Raw genomic sequence first — 14,314 nt, forward strand, 5'->3', positions numbered from 1 at the left:
ACAGATGGACAATGACCCAAAACATACAGCCAAAGCAACCCAGGAGTTTATTAAAGCAAAGAAGTGGTATATTCCTGAATGGCCAAATCGGTCACCTGATCTGAACCCAATTGAGCATGCATTTCACTTGTTGATCATGCATTTCACTTGTTGAAGACTAAACTTCGGACAGAAAGGCACACAAAAAACAGCAACTGAAAGCAGCTGCAGCAGCTGTCAGAGCATTAAAAAGGAGGAAATCCAGCATCTGGTGATGTCCATGAGTTCAAGACTACAGTCTGTCATTGCCAGCAAAAGGTTTTCAACCAAGTATTAGAAATTAAAATTTTATTTTCAGCTTTTTAATTTGTCCAATTACTTGTACTTATGTACAGAACCAAAATTCGGAAAAAGTTGTCTGTTCAAATATTTATGGACCTAACCATGACTGTCTAATGTCTATAAGAAAATCTAGGTATCACGAAACCTGAAACATTCAAATATCCCAGTAGCCGATACTTATTTAAGTTGGCTGCCTTTCTACTAATCCTAGGTAAGTTAAGTTCCCATGAGCCAGTAAAAGTTAAAAGAAAAAAGATTGATATATAAGGGTTTGCAGATTTATATTTTCTATGATCCATATAAGGTCAATGTGTTTTCCAAATGTTTGTACAAATATTGAAATGTTTTGTCTGGTTGTCCATATCAATCACCGAGGTAGAAATCAACACGTTGTGAAGTGCATTTGAGGATGTAAAACCATGATTTTGAAACAAGGAGCTGCTGTTTGGAAAAGCATAATAAAGTATTTATGGTTAGCAATGCATTTATCTGATAACTTCTGAGAAGAAGCTGAAAATTCAGGCTATGAATAAAAACCATATTTACATGTATGTTTTTTGACAGCACACTTTTCTATACCAAAATTATGTGTTGTTGGAGCAGTGTATCTCAAGCACAGGTTGTTAGGGGTTCCTTAAACATTGTTTAACAGACACCGTTTTTTGTAAGGGTCACATACTTCCCACTGGACAGCAATGTAAGAGATTTTCTTTCTACGGACCACCTTACTAATATACTGTAAGATTTAAATATAGTAAATATAGCAGGGGCTCCCTAAGACCTGACAGTTTGATGGTTGGACGGTCTCATATCTACATAGAAAGAGGTTGTTTTGCCTTCTTTCCTATTTGAAATATAAATACATTTTCTTGTAAGAGAATAACAGAGATTAAGTTGTATGCCATTTGTACCTAGCGAGTTGTGCCATGTGAGTAAATGCCATAGTCATAAGTGTTTTAGAAGCATTATTATTAGCCCAGGTAAGACATCAGACAGTGCTCCTCGTGAAAATGACTCTCCAAAAGCACACATTACTGGACTTCAAACATTCAAATATTTTCATTTTATTTTCTTACCAAATAAATATGCTTTCAGTCAAGCTTTTACAGAATTCATTAAATGTGGACACTGTGGAGAAGTTCATTTTCCAAAATCGTTAGAATAGCAGTGAAGTTTTTTGGACTGGGTACCAGCGTCTCTATGTTATTCTTGACTTTTGCATGTAGCTCTGTGTTGGATTGGAGATTAGAGGGTTGGAAGGCTGCCAGTGACTACTAGTGGGGGGGGGGGGGGGGGGGGACAAGTTACTTAAAGGACGTAAAATTTTGTTGCTGTGACTTTTAAAATTATTTACTACACAGTGCACACACCTACATAGGTCAGTAAAGGCCTGGACAGAGCTGTGCTTTAGGTCACCTTAGCTAGTATGAAAATTCCAAATAAAGTTCTAAGAAAGAAATGGGTGGTTCACTGGAAAATGGCAATTTTACATGTTAGGCCACAAAACAAATGCTGTGCCCTGTGATTTGGAAATCACTGTACTGTAAGTAAGGACAAGGTGTCTGTAAAATATTTTAAATTCTAAACAAAAGTTTATAAGGTTTATGGCTTTTTTGCCAAGAATAGAAAATTATTTTAAAAAAGTAAAAGATACTGACGAGTGGCTCAGGCTTCAATGTAGTCAGAGTATACGCTAACAAACAAAGGTGTTCAGATATTACTCATTACCCAAGATGGCTACTACATCATAAATACAAAACAAGACTCTTCTGCACTGAGCTAAATTTTGCAGAATCATAGGTTGGGGTTATAAAGAGGTTGTCGGTCTCTTCAAAGATTTGATCGAGTGCTATAAAACTTTAGGGAAATTTGGTGTTTTAAAGAATGATGTGTTTGATGAAATGTCTGGCAACCCTTCAGTAAGTGTCGCCTAAAAGGAAAAAAAAATATTTTCTAAAAGGCCTTGACAGAAAGTTGGCAGCAGCTATTGCCACTTACTCAAATGAAGATACTTCTAATGATCAGAAATGTTATCCCTTTTAGGTAAGGGTAAACTATTAACTATATATATTCTATCCAATTCGAATTAAACAGCACCATAGGAATATAGTATTAATATAGTAATACAGAAGCCCAACCAGTAAACAATTCCCTCATTATTTTAACATTAATCCTAATACAAGAACTGCAAATTCCATTACATCCTATTAGGTCGGATTTGGTTACCTTAACTGTAATGTGTACATATGAGCCTATCAATAAAAACAGTGAGTAAAAGCTTGTTAGTGGTGGGCAATGGTTGTTCTTATGCATTGATCCTCACACTTGAAAAACTAAATACTAGAGAAGGGAATTTAAAAAATGCACTTGAAAACATTCGGGTTTAGAAAGGCAAATGCAACATGCCTACAGATTTCATTTTTTACGAGTTTGAAACGCTTCTGAGATTCATCTACGTGACTTTAAAAGTGCTTCTATTCCCCTTCTGACCTGCTGAGATGCTCCAAGATGCTCTTCTATTCACATTGTTGGGCAAGATGCAAACAACTGTCCATGTACCTTTACGCCATTTTCAGGCTAGCACTACAGCAAATGATTAGAACAGGTGGTAGATACCCTGAAAAATGTACCAATGTACCCAAAATACCTAACAAGTGGTCCAATTAGGCAACAGTTTTAGCAAGCCAAAAAAGCTGGAAGAAGCCGAAACCAGCTGAAGGATGTAGCTGCACTCTTACCAACATATATAAATAGTATTATTATTATTAATATTATTATTAATAATAAACAGTATTTATTTAGCGCCAACATATTACACAGCATTGTATAATAAATATGACTCTAGAACTGTAAACATGGAAGAAGGAGGAAATGACTGCAGTGTCATATGACTGTGGCTTTAGCTACGTAAAAGGGGTTTTTAGTTGTGTTTTTTATGCCAGTGGTAAATTTGTGAGAGGTGTGCAAGAACTGTTGCAGGGGTGTTTGTAGTTTACACAGGGATTAGGTTTCATATGCCAAGTTCAAAAGGAGAGGAAGGCAATCCCGCAGTGATAAGGATAGAAAATACCACCAGAGTGGTTGCCGAGCCAATAGTACAAAAGAGAAAAAGTGGAAAGATAGCGGCTCTTTATGGCAGAAAATAGGTCTAGCATGACATAAAACCTTTTTTTTCAGTTACTAAAACATATACTTCTTAGAAACATAATTGGTAAAAGAGGCCATGGCAATGTTTAACCATGACTTTATAAAATACTCTCACTAGTCCAAGATGTGGATCAGTACTTATGGTCTCTCTCGATGCGTTTTGCCCTAAACGGGCTTACTCAGGGGATTGCCTCAGTTTCATATGCCAAGCAAAAACAGTACTTATTTTAACGTATACAAAAGACAACTATGTGTAAGTACCAAATTTTAGTATTCTTCAGTCAGAATAAATGAGACTTGCGGTTCTGTTTCTGTCCTAAAACATTTCGATGATATTTGACTTATTGTATATGGTGTCAGGGGTGAAATAAAACATACCTTCTTTGGCTTCTTTTTCTCTTTGAATTTCAATTGCTTCCTCCTCTCTTTTCCTTTTGGCTGCATTTAGTTCCCTTTTCAGCTGACGTGCTTCTTTTCGTAGTTCTTCGCTGAAAGTAAAGACAATTGAAAATGTAATAAACATTATAAACATAAAATACCAAAACACCACTTGCCTAATATGGTCATGTGAGCATCAGACCTAGATAACAGAAGAAGGTTCATATGTGTTTGTGTCATTTACAAAGATGTTAGCATGAGAATAATGCAGGCTGGCTGAAGAACTGTGACTTAAAGGATCTCGGCTAACATTTTAGCACCAGATACCACAAGACACCTTCAGAGGGCTTTAAAGTCCATGCCTCAATAGGTCATATTTGGTAGCCGTGTTCTCTGCCAAGGATTCGTATTTAACCTCCGGTCCCAAGATTGGCACAGCTCACATACCACTGCCTGCCCAGTGACATGATTTTTCTCTGCTGTAGTTAAACATAGCTAGATCACTCCCCAGCGTGCGATTGAACAGTAAAGGAAAAGAAGTAGACTGGTAAGGTTATCTCATTCTCTTTTCTATGGTTAACCTATGCCTTGTTATGAGATATGAATGCAGGACAATTGGCGGTTCCAGTGGGCAGGAATAACAAGAAGCTTAAATCATGTCAAATTCTCGTATGAAAAATATCATCTTTTAATATAACTATATCGCTGAATTCAATTGTGACTTTCCTTATCAGCTCAGCTTAAGACACCTTTCAGAACTGTGGTTAAAAACTGCTGTTAGACACTCCTAGCTGCCCCTGTTTTATACTGTGAGGTTTACCCTGTGTTTTTTGTGTGAACCAGTTCACCTGCACTCAACCTTTATGTCATTAGGTTAATGGCAGTTGCGGTTGAGGAAATTGATAGATAAAGACCAATTTAGGACCATGTCAATTCTTCATCACCAAATGCTGTGAGCTGTTGTTCCAATCAAGCCAATGGAAGTGGCTGGCTGCTTAAGAGTGACCAGAAGCATAAAGTTGCGTTGATTCACTGCAATTGAACTGCAACAGATTGCACAAAGTGGTTCCCAACTGCTCTGATTCGGTTAAATAGGAAGAGGAGGTTGGTAATTTTAAGATTGTTCAGCCCTCCCCACCAAGAAAGTCTTCCTACAAACAGTGGGGCCAACCAATTTTATGAATGGTCAAATTGGGGGATCTGAGTAGTGAGACTGCATTCTGGAGCAGCCTTTCTCAACCTATTAACATTGGGGACATACAAATAGCCAAAAATATAATTGGCATCACTTAAGCTGACCTGAATTGCTCCAGGAACCCTTGACAAACTGGACAGAATACTGGTTGAGAATCACTGCTTTAGGGTGTCTAACTCAATAACTTAAACAAAAGACACATTTTGCATAGAATCTCAACTGCCTATATTCCTAGATCTACTGGGTGATCTGACTGCAGTTTTCATACCTCACGCTCTTACCTGTCTATGCATTTTTCACCATATCCATTTTAATTTCTCAGATTTATAACTGATTTATAATTGGGTGTAAACTCACAGTGAACTCATTTACTCCACTTTGGTCTGTCAAATATACCATTAAAACAGTTTTTTTTTTTGCAATAGTTCAGTAGGTGCAATAAAATACATTTTGATCATGTGAGCAGTTAACTTGCTTTCTGGCTGTTCTGTAATTATATTGATGACACTGTTTTCAGCTGTTCAAATAGAACATCAATGTCCTTTATGAAGAAATTTGAGAGATATTCTGTAGTCTGAAAATAAAAACCTTTTGTACTAGGGTGGAAATATTGCTTCTCTATAGATACAGTACAACAGGTAAGCTTTGCCACTCCTTGACAGTAAGTAATGGTAATGGCATGATCACCAGGTAGGTACAAAGGAAAAAAGAAAACAAAATCTGAGGAATAGGAAGCTGCACCAAATTCTATCTTTTGTTCTTGAGTTGCTTTAAAATATTAGCCAATTTTTTAGCATTCGTGTGTTCTGAAATAAATAAGTAGAACTTTATATGAAATTTCAGAAAAAGCACAAGCTGAAATATTTACAGTATCAGTAAGACACAAAGCTTTGATATTACCATTATTTTTATTTCTCACTATGCATGTGCTACTTTTGCTCTTTGAGTATAAATAATGAAAAACCAAACATATATCAGAATCTCTACTAGGTGAGCTTCCAAGAAAGACTTAAAAATCCTATGCAATTTCTAAGAACTGTTAAAATAAGAAAAGCTTTGGAACCAAAATATCTAAATATTGTAATTTGCTACTGTTATTACCATTTCAGAGAAGCTAAACATCAGAAACAAAGGCTTGTTTAACGATTGCTGTAAAAGTAAAATGAAAACATCCAACAGCTGTCACAGGGCACAAAGAGTGTACATTGAAAACACTGCTTTCATTTAATGAATAGGAAACTCCCAGCACCTCTTGATATATCCCAGTACTGTGTAGACAAAGTCAAAAGGAATCATTTTTTTCATAAAGAATTCAAAATCTGTACTGTTCAATAAAACCAAGCAAATCAGCAAAAATGAACCCTTTTAATCGTTGATGTGAGTTATTACCTCTTCAAACATTTTTATGACATGCCAAGCTTCTTGGTAGTTGATGTATGGCGCACATACCTACTTATTATGGGGCACATTTATAAAACAAGCAAGATGAGAAACAGGCAGATTTTGTGAACCGTGTGTATTATTTAATATATGTGGTATATGATGATGTCTTTAATACCACCTCCAATAACTTTGGTTTAAATAGGATTATAGTGACACATTTCAGACTGCACCTAGAGATCTTGTCTGAATGGTGGATATTATGTTTGAGCAAATATACAAATATAACGTGATATATATATATATATATATATATATATATATATATATATATATATATCTGCAGTAGTAAAACATGAAAAGGTTCTCTGACAACTGGGAAAACAAGCACATTTTGGCCATGTGCATAATGGCTTTAGTTGGCTTACAACCTATACAACACGCTTTTACATCAAGGAACTTTCTTGAAAACTTTAAAAAACTGCTGACAGAGCAAAGCATGTAAGTTGGAATTTCGAAGTGCTTTAATATCTGTGCAACTGTTTATCAAATACAAATTTAGTAAAAATTACAATCAAATTACTGTAACTTAATGCACAATATAATTTCCGAGTTTCTTGGTCAAATGACGCGTTGCATAAATAGATACTAAATATGTCAAACCTCAAAATTGCATGGGCCCACAAAAAAAGAAAGAAAAATATGGTGCCCAGAATTGTGCAGAGCGGAGTCACGCCAAGGCTATGTAATTTTTGCTCTCACTCTATTGTGCGCAGCGATATCCAATGTGTGTGTGCAGCAATCACCCAACAAGGGCATTTGTGTTCATATGTAAGTTTTTAAATTATACTTAATATGTTCACAAGGGGGGTGTAATATTATGACACTGTATATCCTTATGTCATAGTACAGTGTGGTGACATTTTCTTTTAAGGGAGATATCAGAGGTCTATTAGAACTATAATGACACCCCGTATAATGATACACAGTTACAAATGATGAAGCAGAGAATGTGCTTGATCAGTTTCTTTTCAAGGTAGGGGTCTCGTAGCTCCAAGGGTGATCAGTACTGTTTTCCGTTTTGACACTCTCTTTGATGTTCAGGTGGGAGGCACCTTCTATAAAAATGCCAGCGACCAGGAAAAAGATACTCCTGGCTGTTATACCCCACTAAAGTGTGCAACTATATTATAACAGACAGCTATCCTATCATGATCTGTGCATGACGCTGTTTGCTGAAACTCACATACACAAACATTATTTCAAATAAATAAAACCTTAATTAATGCTACTAAGGTTTCTGTTGTTCATATCAACAAACTAGACTACCAATGTTCATTTTTTACATGAGGGTTAACATTTTAAATAGAGAATAAGGAGAAATTAGATGATGAAGACATTATTCTTTAATTTTCATACTTTCAGCTCTAGGCTAGTATGCCAAGAAATATTTAACAAATTGCCCAAGCGCGCTTATCTTTACTAAAGAATTTAAATGCCTGTGATTGCCAAGTCACTAAAAAAAGTATTCTCCCTGTCAGTCCCCTGTGCTGGACTCTGCTTGGTCACATAGCACAGGTAAGCTGCTGTGTCTGGGCTGATTTCCCGAAACACTAGCGGCATCCCGCACAGAAACAATAGAGCTTTGTCACTCACCATCTGCAAGTCAGCACATTTTTCTCATTCGCTGTAGTCTGTTTATAGAAATGTTTCAAGCTGCTCTGAGCTTCAACTAAATCAGCTGCATTTAACAATTGTTAAAGTATTACAGCAATGCTGATTGTGTTTCATATCACCACACACTAAGGAATGTGCAAACCATACGTTTATCAATATAACCATAGGACGTGTTGCATTTTATGCAGGATGGCTCAGGATGGAGGACCACCAGGGGTAAATAAAAAAGGACTGGTAACTTTTTATATCTGTTATGTCATTTTTATATTATACTTTATTTGCAAACAATTGCTATTTACTTTACCAAAGGTAACATTTTTTTAGGGGATGACAGATAGAAGGCTATATAAGAATAGTATTTTATTATTTTTACTATTCGTAATCAATTATATGGCACCATTATCACATAGAATAGACAAATATATTGGAGTAACAGAAAAAGCTGATCTCATAAGTGTACTTCAAAATGGGGAAAAAAATCTATATGTACAAAACAGCTGTACACTCAATAGAGGGGGATATTGGGTATTGCTTCACGTACCATATTGGAACAAACAATTTTTTAAGCCATTATTTGTGGTTAACTTTGTTATAGCCTAAAGGGGTAAAGTTTTTAAAACAACACCTTTGGACAAATTTAAGTTTTGTAGTTTTAGACCATTTTGCAGATATATACAGTTTTTCGGGCAAGACATATTTCTAATCTATTAACTACTGTATTTTCCGGCGTATAGGACGACTGGGAGTATAAGACCCAGTATTGTACTGTTCCTTCTGCCTGTCAGATTTCGCTATTGTGCGAGAACTGAGAGGCAGAAGGAACAGTACAGTACTAGTAATTGGAGGAGGGATACAGGAGGAGCCTACACTGCTCCACACTCCTCTAAGGAATGAATGGGCGCGTTTTTTCTTAATGAATGGGCGTGTTCTAGTGGAGAGCCAATCCAGGCCCTCTACTGGAGAGCCAATCCAGGCCCTCTACTGGAGAGCCAATCCAGGCCCTCTACTGGAGAGCCAATCCAGGCTCACGTCCTCCTGTGCAGGCTCGCGTTTTCCTGTGCAGCTTGCACAGGAGGACTCGCGGGGACTCGACCGCGCTGGATGTGAAGCAAGCTGCAGGTTAGTACCCGGCGTATAAGACGACCCCTGACTTTGGCACAGATTTTTCAGGGTTAAAAAGTCGTCTTAAACGGTAGATACAATATTGTCCTAGAAGTAGCAGCAGAAAATTCAAATTTGTATTTTTATTGTAATTTTCACTAGAAATAACAGGTTTGAATTGTGCATCATTTTTATCTGTTTTCTACAGGTTCTCTGCTTTAAGAAAAGTGTTTAATGTGTTAGGTGTAATTTTAACTTAAGTTAAAATATATTGTGAAATATGGGTGCAAAAAAAGAAACAATGATCTGAGGTATGTGAATCAGTAAGGCAGTTTTATAAAGCTAAATGCAAAGCTCCTTACCTGGAGATTTTGCCAGTTACACTTCTGATTTCAAACCAAAACCATTAAGCCACCACCTTGTAATTAGTAACACTATTTTTTAAGCCTACTTCAGGAAAACTAAGACAAAATAATAGATTTGCTGCTCAGTAAACCATGGTAAATAGACTTATCTGGCACTGAATAAAGAATTAAAATCTATTTAGTGGATTCTAAGTGTACTGGAATGTACATGGAGTGGAGCTAGGAAGTAGTTTGTTAAGATGTTTCTGATTTTATTTATTATACTATTAACTTTATATGTATATTTGTTATCAAGAAAACGTTAACCTGGTTATTTTCATTCTCTAAGTTTTGTTGTTTTGTTTTGGCTTTAAGGTTACTAAATGTATGTTGCTTGCTGTCAAATCTGTGAGCGATGTGGTGGGGGCAGTTGAGTAGTTCTTGCCACCATGGGTCTGCAGCTGGCCTTTTTTATGGATATTAGACCCAAACTTTAACAAGTTATAAATAAATAGTATCCCGATTCATGATGGCAGTAACTGGCTAGGATGGCCAAATGCTTAGCATGTCCAATTCTTAGCCAGAAAACCCTTGGTTTCTTCAGGGGTTTTTAAGTAAAAAGTGTAACTATTGACAAAATAAATAAGGTGCAGTCGCTAACACAGAAGTATTGTTTTAAATGCCACCCTGTATATATTATTATTGGCCCATCCTGCCAGATTATCATAAACTGACCTTAACATGCATAGTAAAAAAAAAAAATAATTAAAAAAAGTAGTAACAAAAACACTATATATAACCTTTTGAGTCAGCAACCATGAGTATTACCGAATGGGTGTACTTATAAGTAGATGTGTTAAGTATAAACCTATAAATCTGTTGAGGAGTATAGGGGAATAATATGATTATAGTTAAAGTATAAAAATGCAAATGTCAGTGCTGATCAAGCAAAGAATTCAGCCAGTCATTATGTAGATTGGATTACTATTTTTACATTCCTTTTAAATAAAACCAGCCAGGACCAAAATGACCATCTACGGTGTGTGCATGAGAAGTACCTTTTAATTGTATGTCTTGAAGTGGAAAAAAGTAAAACACACTTGACATTTCTGCCCTAATTCCATAAACTCATAAAACAGAAATACAATAACTACAGTTAGGAATAGTATGCACTCTTCCACACGGGGACATGGGTCATAAAAGTGATTATAGACTAGTAAAGTTTCCTCTACATTTTACATTATATTGAAAATGACGCATCCATTTATTGCTCAAGACGACTGATGAGGACGGTACATATCAGTGTAATTACTGTATCTTCTCCTTTTTAGAGACAATTACAAAATTCCAGACCTTTGAGCACAAGACAATGCAGCCTGGAATATCTTAGCTTGCTTATAAAAACGTGCTCAAGCAATTCTTGGGTTTATGAAATTCATTTCTTTTTATGTACCATATGTGTAGAAATACCAGGGAAATCTTAGGTCACTTGAGGATAGCAATTCAAAAGGAATGCGTATGTTATCATAGCATTTTGTTGATCCTTTTGTACTTTGAGTAATCCTATTCGGAACGTGGATAGCTCAGTTCCTGAAAATCTATAAGACTAATTGTGCCAATCTATTGTGTTGAAACAAAGTCTACACATCTCTTTCAACCCCATCAGCTCTATTCACTGAAAAAGAAGAAAGTTTTCTAAATGTACATCAATGTTAGACTCATTCCACTGGGTGTAAGAAAAAAAAAATACGGAGCGCTATAGTTTAAAGCGTGCCTAAACTCAGAAATTTCACTTTTCATGGTAGACAACCCTTTTATGTAAGGTAAAAATTCTGTTGTTTTTTTTTTTTTTTTGTAGTGCAACACCCTTTTTAAAGAAAAAAAAAAAAAGAGCGCAGCACAGCCCCCTTGGCCATCCTAGGCGTGACCCAGGCGCGAGATCGGGTGACGTAGGATGTAGAACCCGGAAGAAGAGGAGAAGATGGCAGTGCCTGGAATGCCAGCTCCGGGACGGATGCTGGAAAGACGCGGGACCCGATGCAAGACGGCCCCGGATGGACTGGACTGCCTTGCAGGATTTAGGGTAAGTGTATTTTTTTAAGGCACTTTTTAGTTTAGTTCCTCTTTAAATTTTGGATAACTGGTCAACAAAAATGATGAAAGAGAACCAATAAATGGGTAACAGCATATGGCTAGACTTGCTTAAAGATCAGAGATTTACAAACAATCCAAGGCAGATTGCACCTACTTATTTTTACATGTTACACCCTTTTCCAAAATGTGTTGCTTACTTGAAGAATGCCATTACCACACATAGTGCATCAGAGTATATAATATATAAGCACAGCATATTTCGTGTTGCTGTGGTCATATCCTGTCATAATATTACTTAACAAGTCAGAGCAGCTTCCACTAATGTATGTGCCCTTTTTAATGTAGTCTACTACCATAGAATTCCTATTTAAATGAGGAAATAACCTGTCAAAATAACCTTTTGTCATATGTTACCTTCCAAGTTTGTGAGTACATAAAAACATTGCAGATCATTATCATTTTTTACAACAGAGGTGGGATTCATCCTAGATTTTGGTGGTCTTGTATGTCAGTGGCACAAAGTAGGATGTAGCTATCAATTAATTTGCGGCACAGCAACGGGACTAGCCTGTGGTACCAGGTATCCAAGAAAACTTAAATCAGTAGTAAGATTTTTTTCTTTTTCTTGTACTGAAAACAATAAAACCAGGCAAATCACACGGTCTACCTGTATTAAACTAAAAAGTTCTTAATCATGGAGAGTGAATATTAAAGGGCTTAGTGCAAAGGTTAGTGCGTGCAACAAACTTTAAAAGAGCTTTGAACAAGCATCCTGTAGCTTTGAAGGTAACTTTTACATCCATTCCGAGGATGTTAGACAGAGTGCTGGTGACACTTTGACACTCAGAGCTTGTTTAAACAGGGAGAAAGTTTGCTTACAGTTTGTATAAAGATCTGACATTTTAAAATAAAGGTAGACATACCGACAATACCTGTAAATTTTAATGCACTGCTTTAAGAAAATTTAAAGAGCATTATATGGCTCTTCCCTCCACAATAGGGATTCTCTCACAAGAACTGGTCTAAAGATGGTTGGTTTTACATGTCAGAATGTTAATCTTTATCTCCCTCTATCCTGCACTGAAAATTTCAGCTGCTCATATTCCACGGTCTTTATAGTTGGCTCTCAGCTGACGACAGCATTGTCACTTTTCTTCAGCTGGCACTCTCTCCAAGCCATTAGTCAAACAGTTTTAACAAGAATAGAACAATGGTGACCATTGAAAGTGCTTCTGTTCTGCCAACAGGCAGGAAATGTTATTTCAGCAATCAATGAAGTAAAACAACACCGTCACAAGCCCAGCAATGCGTAGAGAAAAAGAGAAGATATTCACTACAGACACTCAAAATTAACTAAAGGTAAAAAGCAATACATAGTAAAGATATGGCATTGAAAGAATGTTATATCTGAGAGAACTATGTAATATTTGTTTCCTAAACATATTTAACAAAACACTTTTACAATGCAGATATGTAATATTTATATTGAAAACATACAGACATATTTGTATCTTTGAATAAAGCATAAAATGGTACCGGTAGTTGTTTTATAAATTTTTGCATGCTCAATGAACAGATATAATTATGTTTTCCAATGAGTAGGCTGGAGGCAACATAGAAAGCTGCATTGCTAAACAAAGTTAGGAGTGTTACTTGCCTGGCTACAAAGAACAGCCAAAGTCTATAAACCACAAGACTGTACAAAATTAAAAATCCTTTGTAAAATATAACAGTAAACACATTTCAACTATAAACATTGCTGTTTTCCTGGAGTTTACCTTTAAATATAATTAATCTGCATATAATTTCAGTAGCTCATACAACTATAAGGTACCCAGCATTTCAGGTCCTTTAGTTTTTTAGAATGAATACCACAGAAAACACGAGAATCGTTTCTACCACATTCATATATGCACTATATGGCAAAAAAAAAAAAAAACTAGATGGTCAAACCTCTATTTGTTGTATTCAAGTGTTTTATATATACTAGCCATGCTACACAATATCATTTTAGACAGTTGTGTGCTTTCAACCTTTGTGTTTGGCGAATGTCCTTCTCTGTTCTCACCACAGTTTGAGGAACGCTCCTCTCTGTTCACCCCAGAATTTGGGGAAAGCCCTTCTCTGTTCACCCCAAAATTTGGAGAAAGCCCTTCTCTGTTCACCCCAAAATTTGGGGAAAGCCCTTCTCTGTTCACCCCCCAGAATTTGGGGAAAGCCCTTCTCTGCTCACCCCAGAATTTGGGGAAAGCCCTTCTCTGCTCACCCCAGAATTTGGGGAAAGCCCTTCTCTGTTCACCCCACAGTTTATGCTAAGAACACACAGTTTAACAAAGTAGAAAATGTTGAAACTTGAATCACTGCACACAGACCCCCTTACCTCAACCTTCCTCAAAAATACAACAAAGTATCATTTATACATTTAAAAGAAGATCCTGACTCGATTAAGAAATGAACCCTTCAACACCAGGCCTCAGTGCTATTCACCACAATACACAGTGCAATACCACAGTCACGTTCACTACCCCCCCTCCTTCCATTATCTTTCTAATAGAAGATGAATGCTTGTATATAAGAGATTGGCTGCAGAACATTTAATGTCTTTCACTTAACATGAAACCTCAGCATAAAAAAGCAAAAAATAGGATAAAGTAGCTCATTCTCTTTTTACATTAAC

At 36.4% G+C, this 14,314-nt stretch overlaps 1 protein-coding gene and 1 long non-coding RNA gene across 4 annotated transcripts in view; one reads left to right on the forward strand and one right to left on the reverse strand.

The window, feature by feature from the left end:
* Nucleotides 1-14,314, reverse strand: part of CWC27 (CWC27 spliceosome associated cyclophilin) — a 237,247-nt gene that overhangs the window by 183,940 nt on the left and 38,993 nt on the right. For all 3 annotated transcript variants that reach the window (XR_011921489.1, XM_072416360.1, XM_072416359.1), the window contains exon 11: nucleotides 3,847-3,956. Coding sequence is in view for 2 of the 3 variants with exons in the window: in XM_072416360.1 (XP_072272461.1) it covers nucleotides 3,847-3,956 (110 nt within the window). In the remaining variant the exon portion in view is untranslated. The remainder of the gene's footprint in view (nucleotides 1-3,846; nucleotides 3,957-14,314) is intronic.
* On the forward strand, nucleotides 9,119-13,172 carry LOC140334188 (uncharacterized). Its single transcript, XR_011921490.1, has 3 exons — nucleotides 9,119-9,217; nucleotides 11,402-11,626; nucleotides 12,885-13,172. It is a non-coding gene; the product is annotated as an uncharacterized lncRNA (long non-coding RNA).

The sequence above is a fragment of the Pyxicephalus adspersus genome, chromosome 6 (assembly GCF_032062135.1).
Source record: "Pyxicephalus adspersus chromosome 6, UCB_Pads_2.0, whole genome shotgun sequence".
Classification (NCBI taxonomy): Eukaryota; Metazoa; Chordata; class Amphibia; order Anura; family Pyxicephalidae; genus Pyxicephalus; species Pyxicephalus adspersus.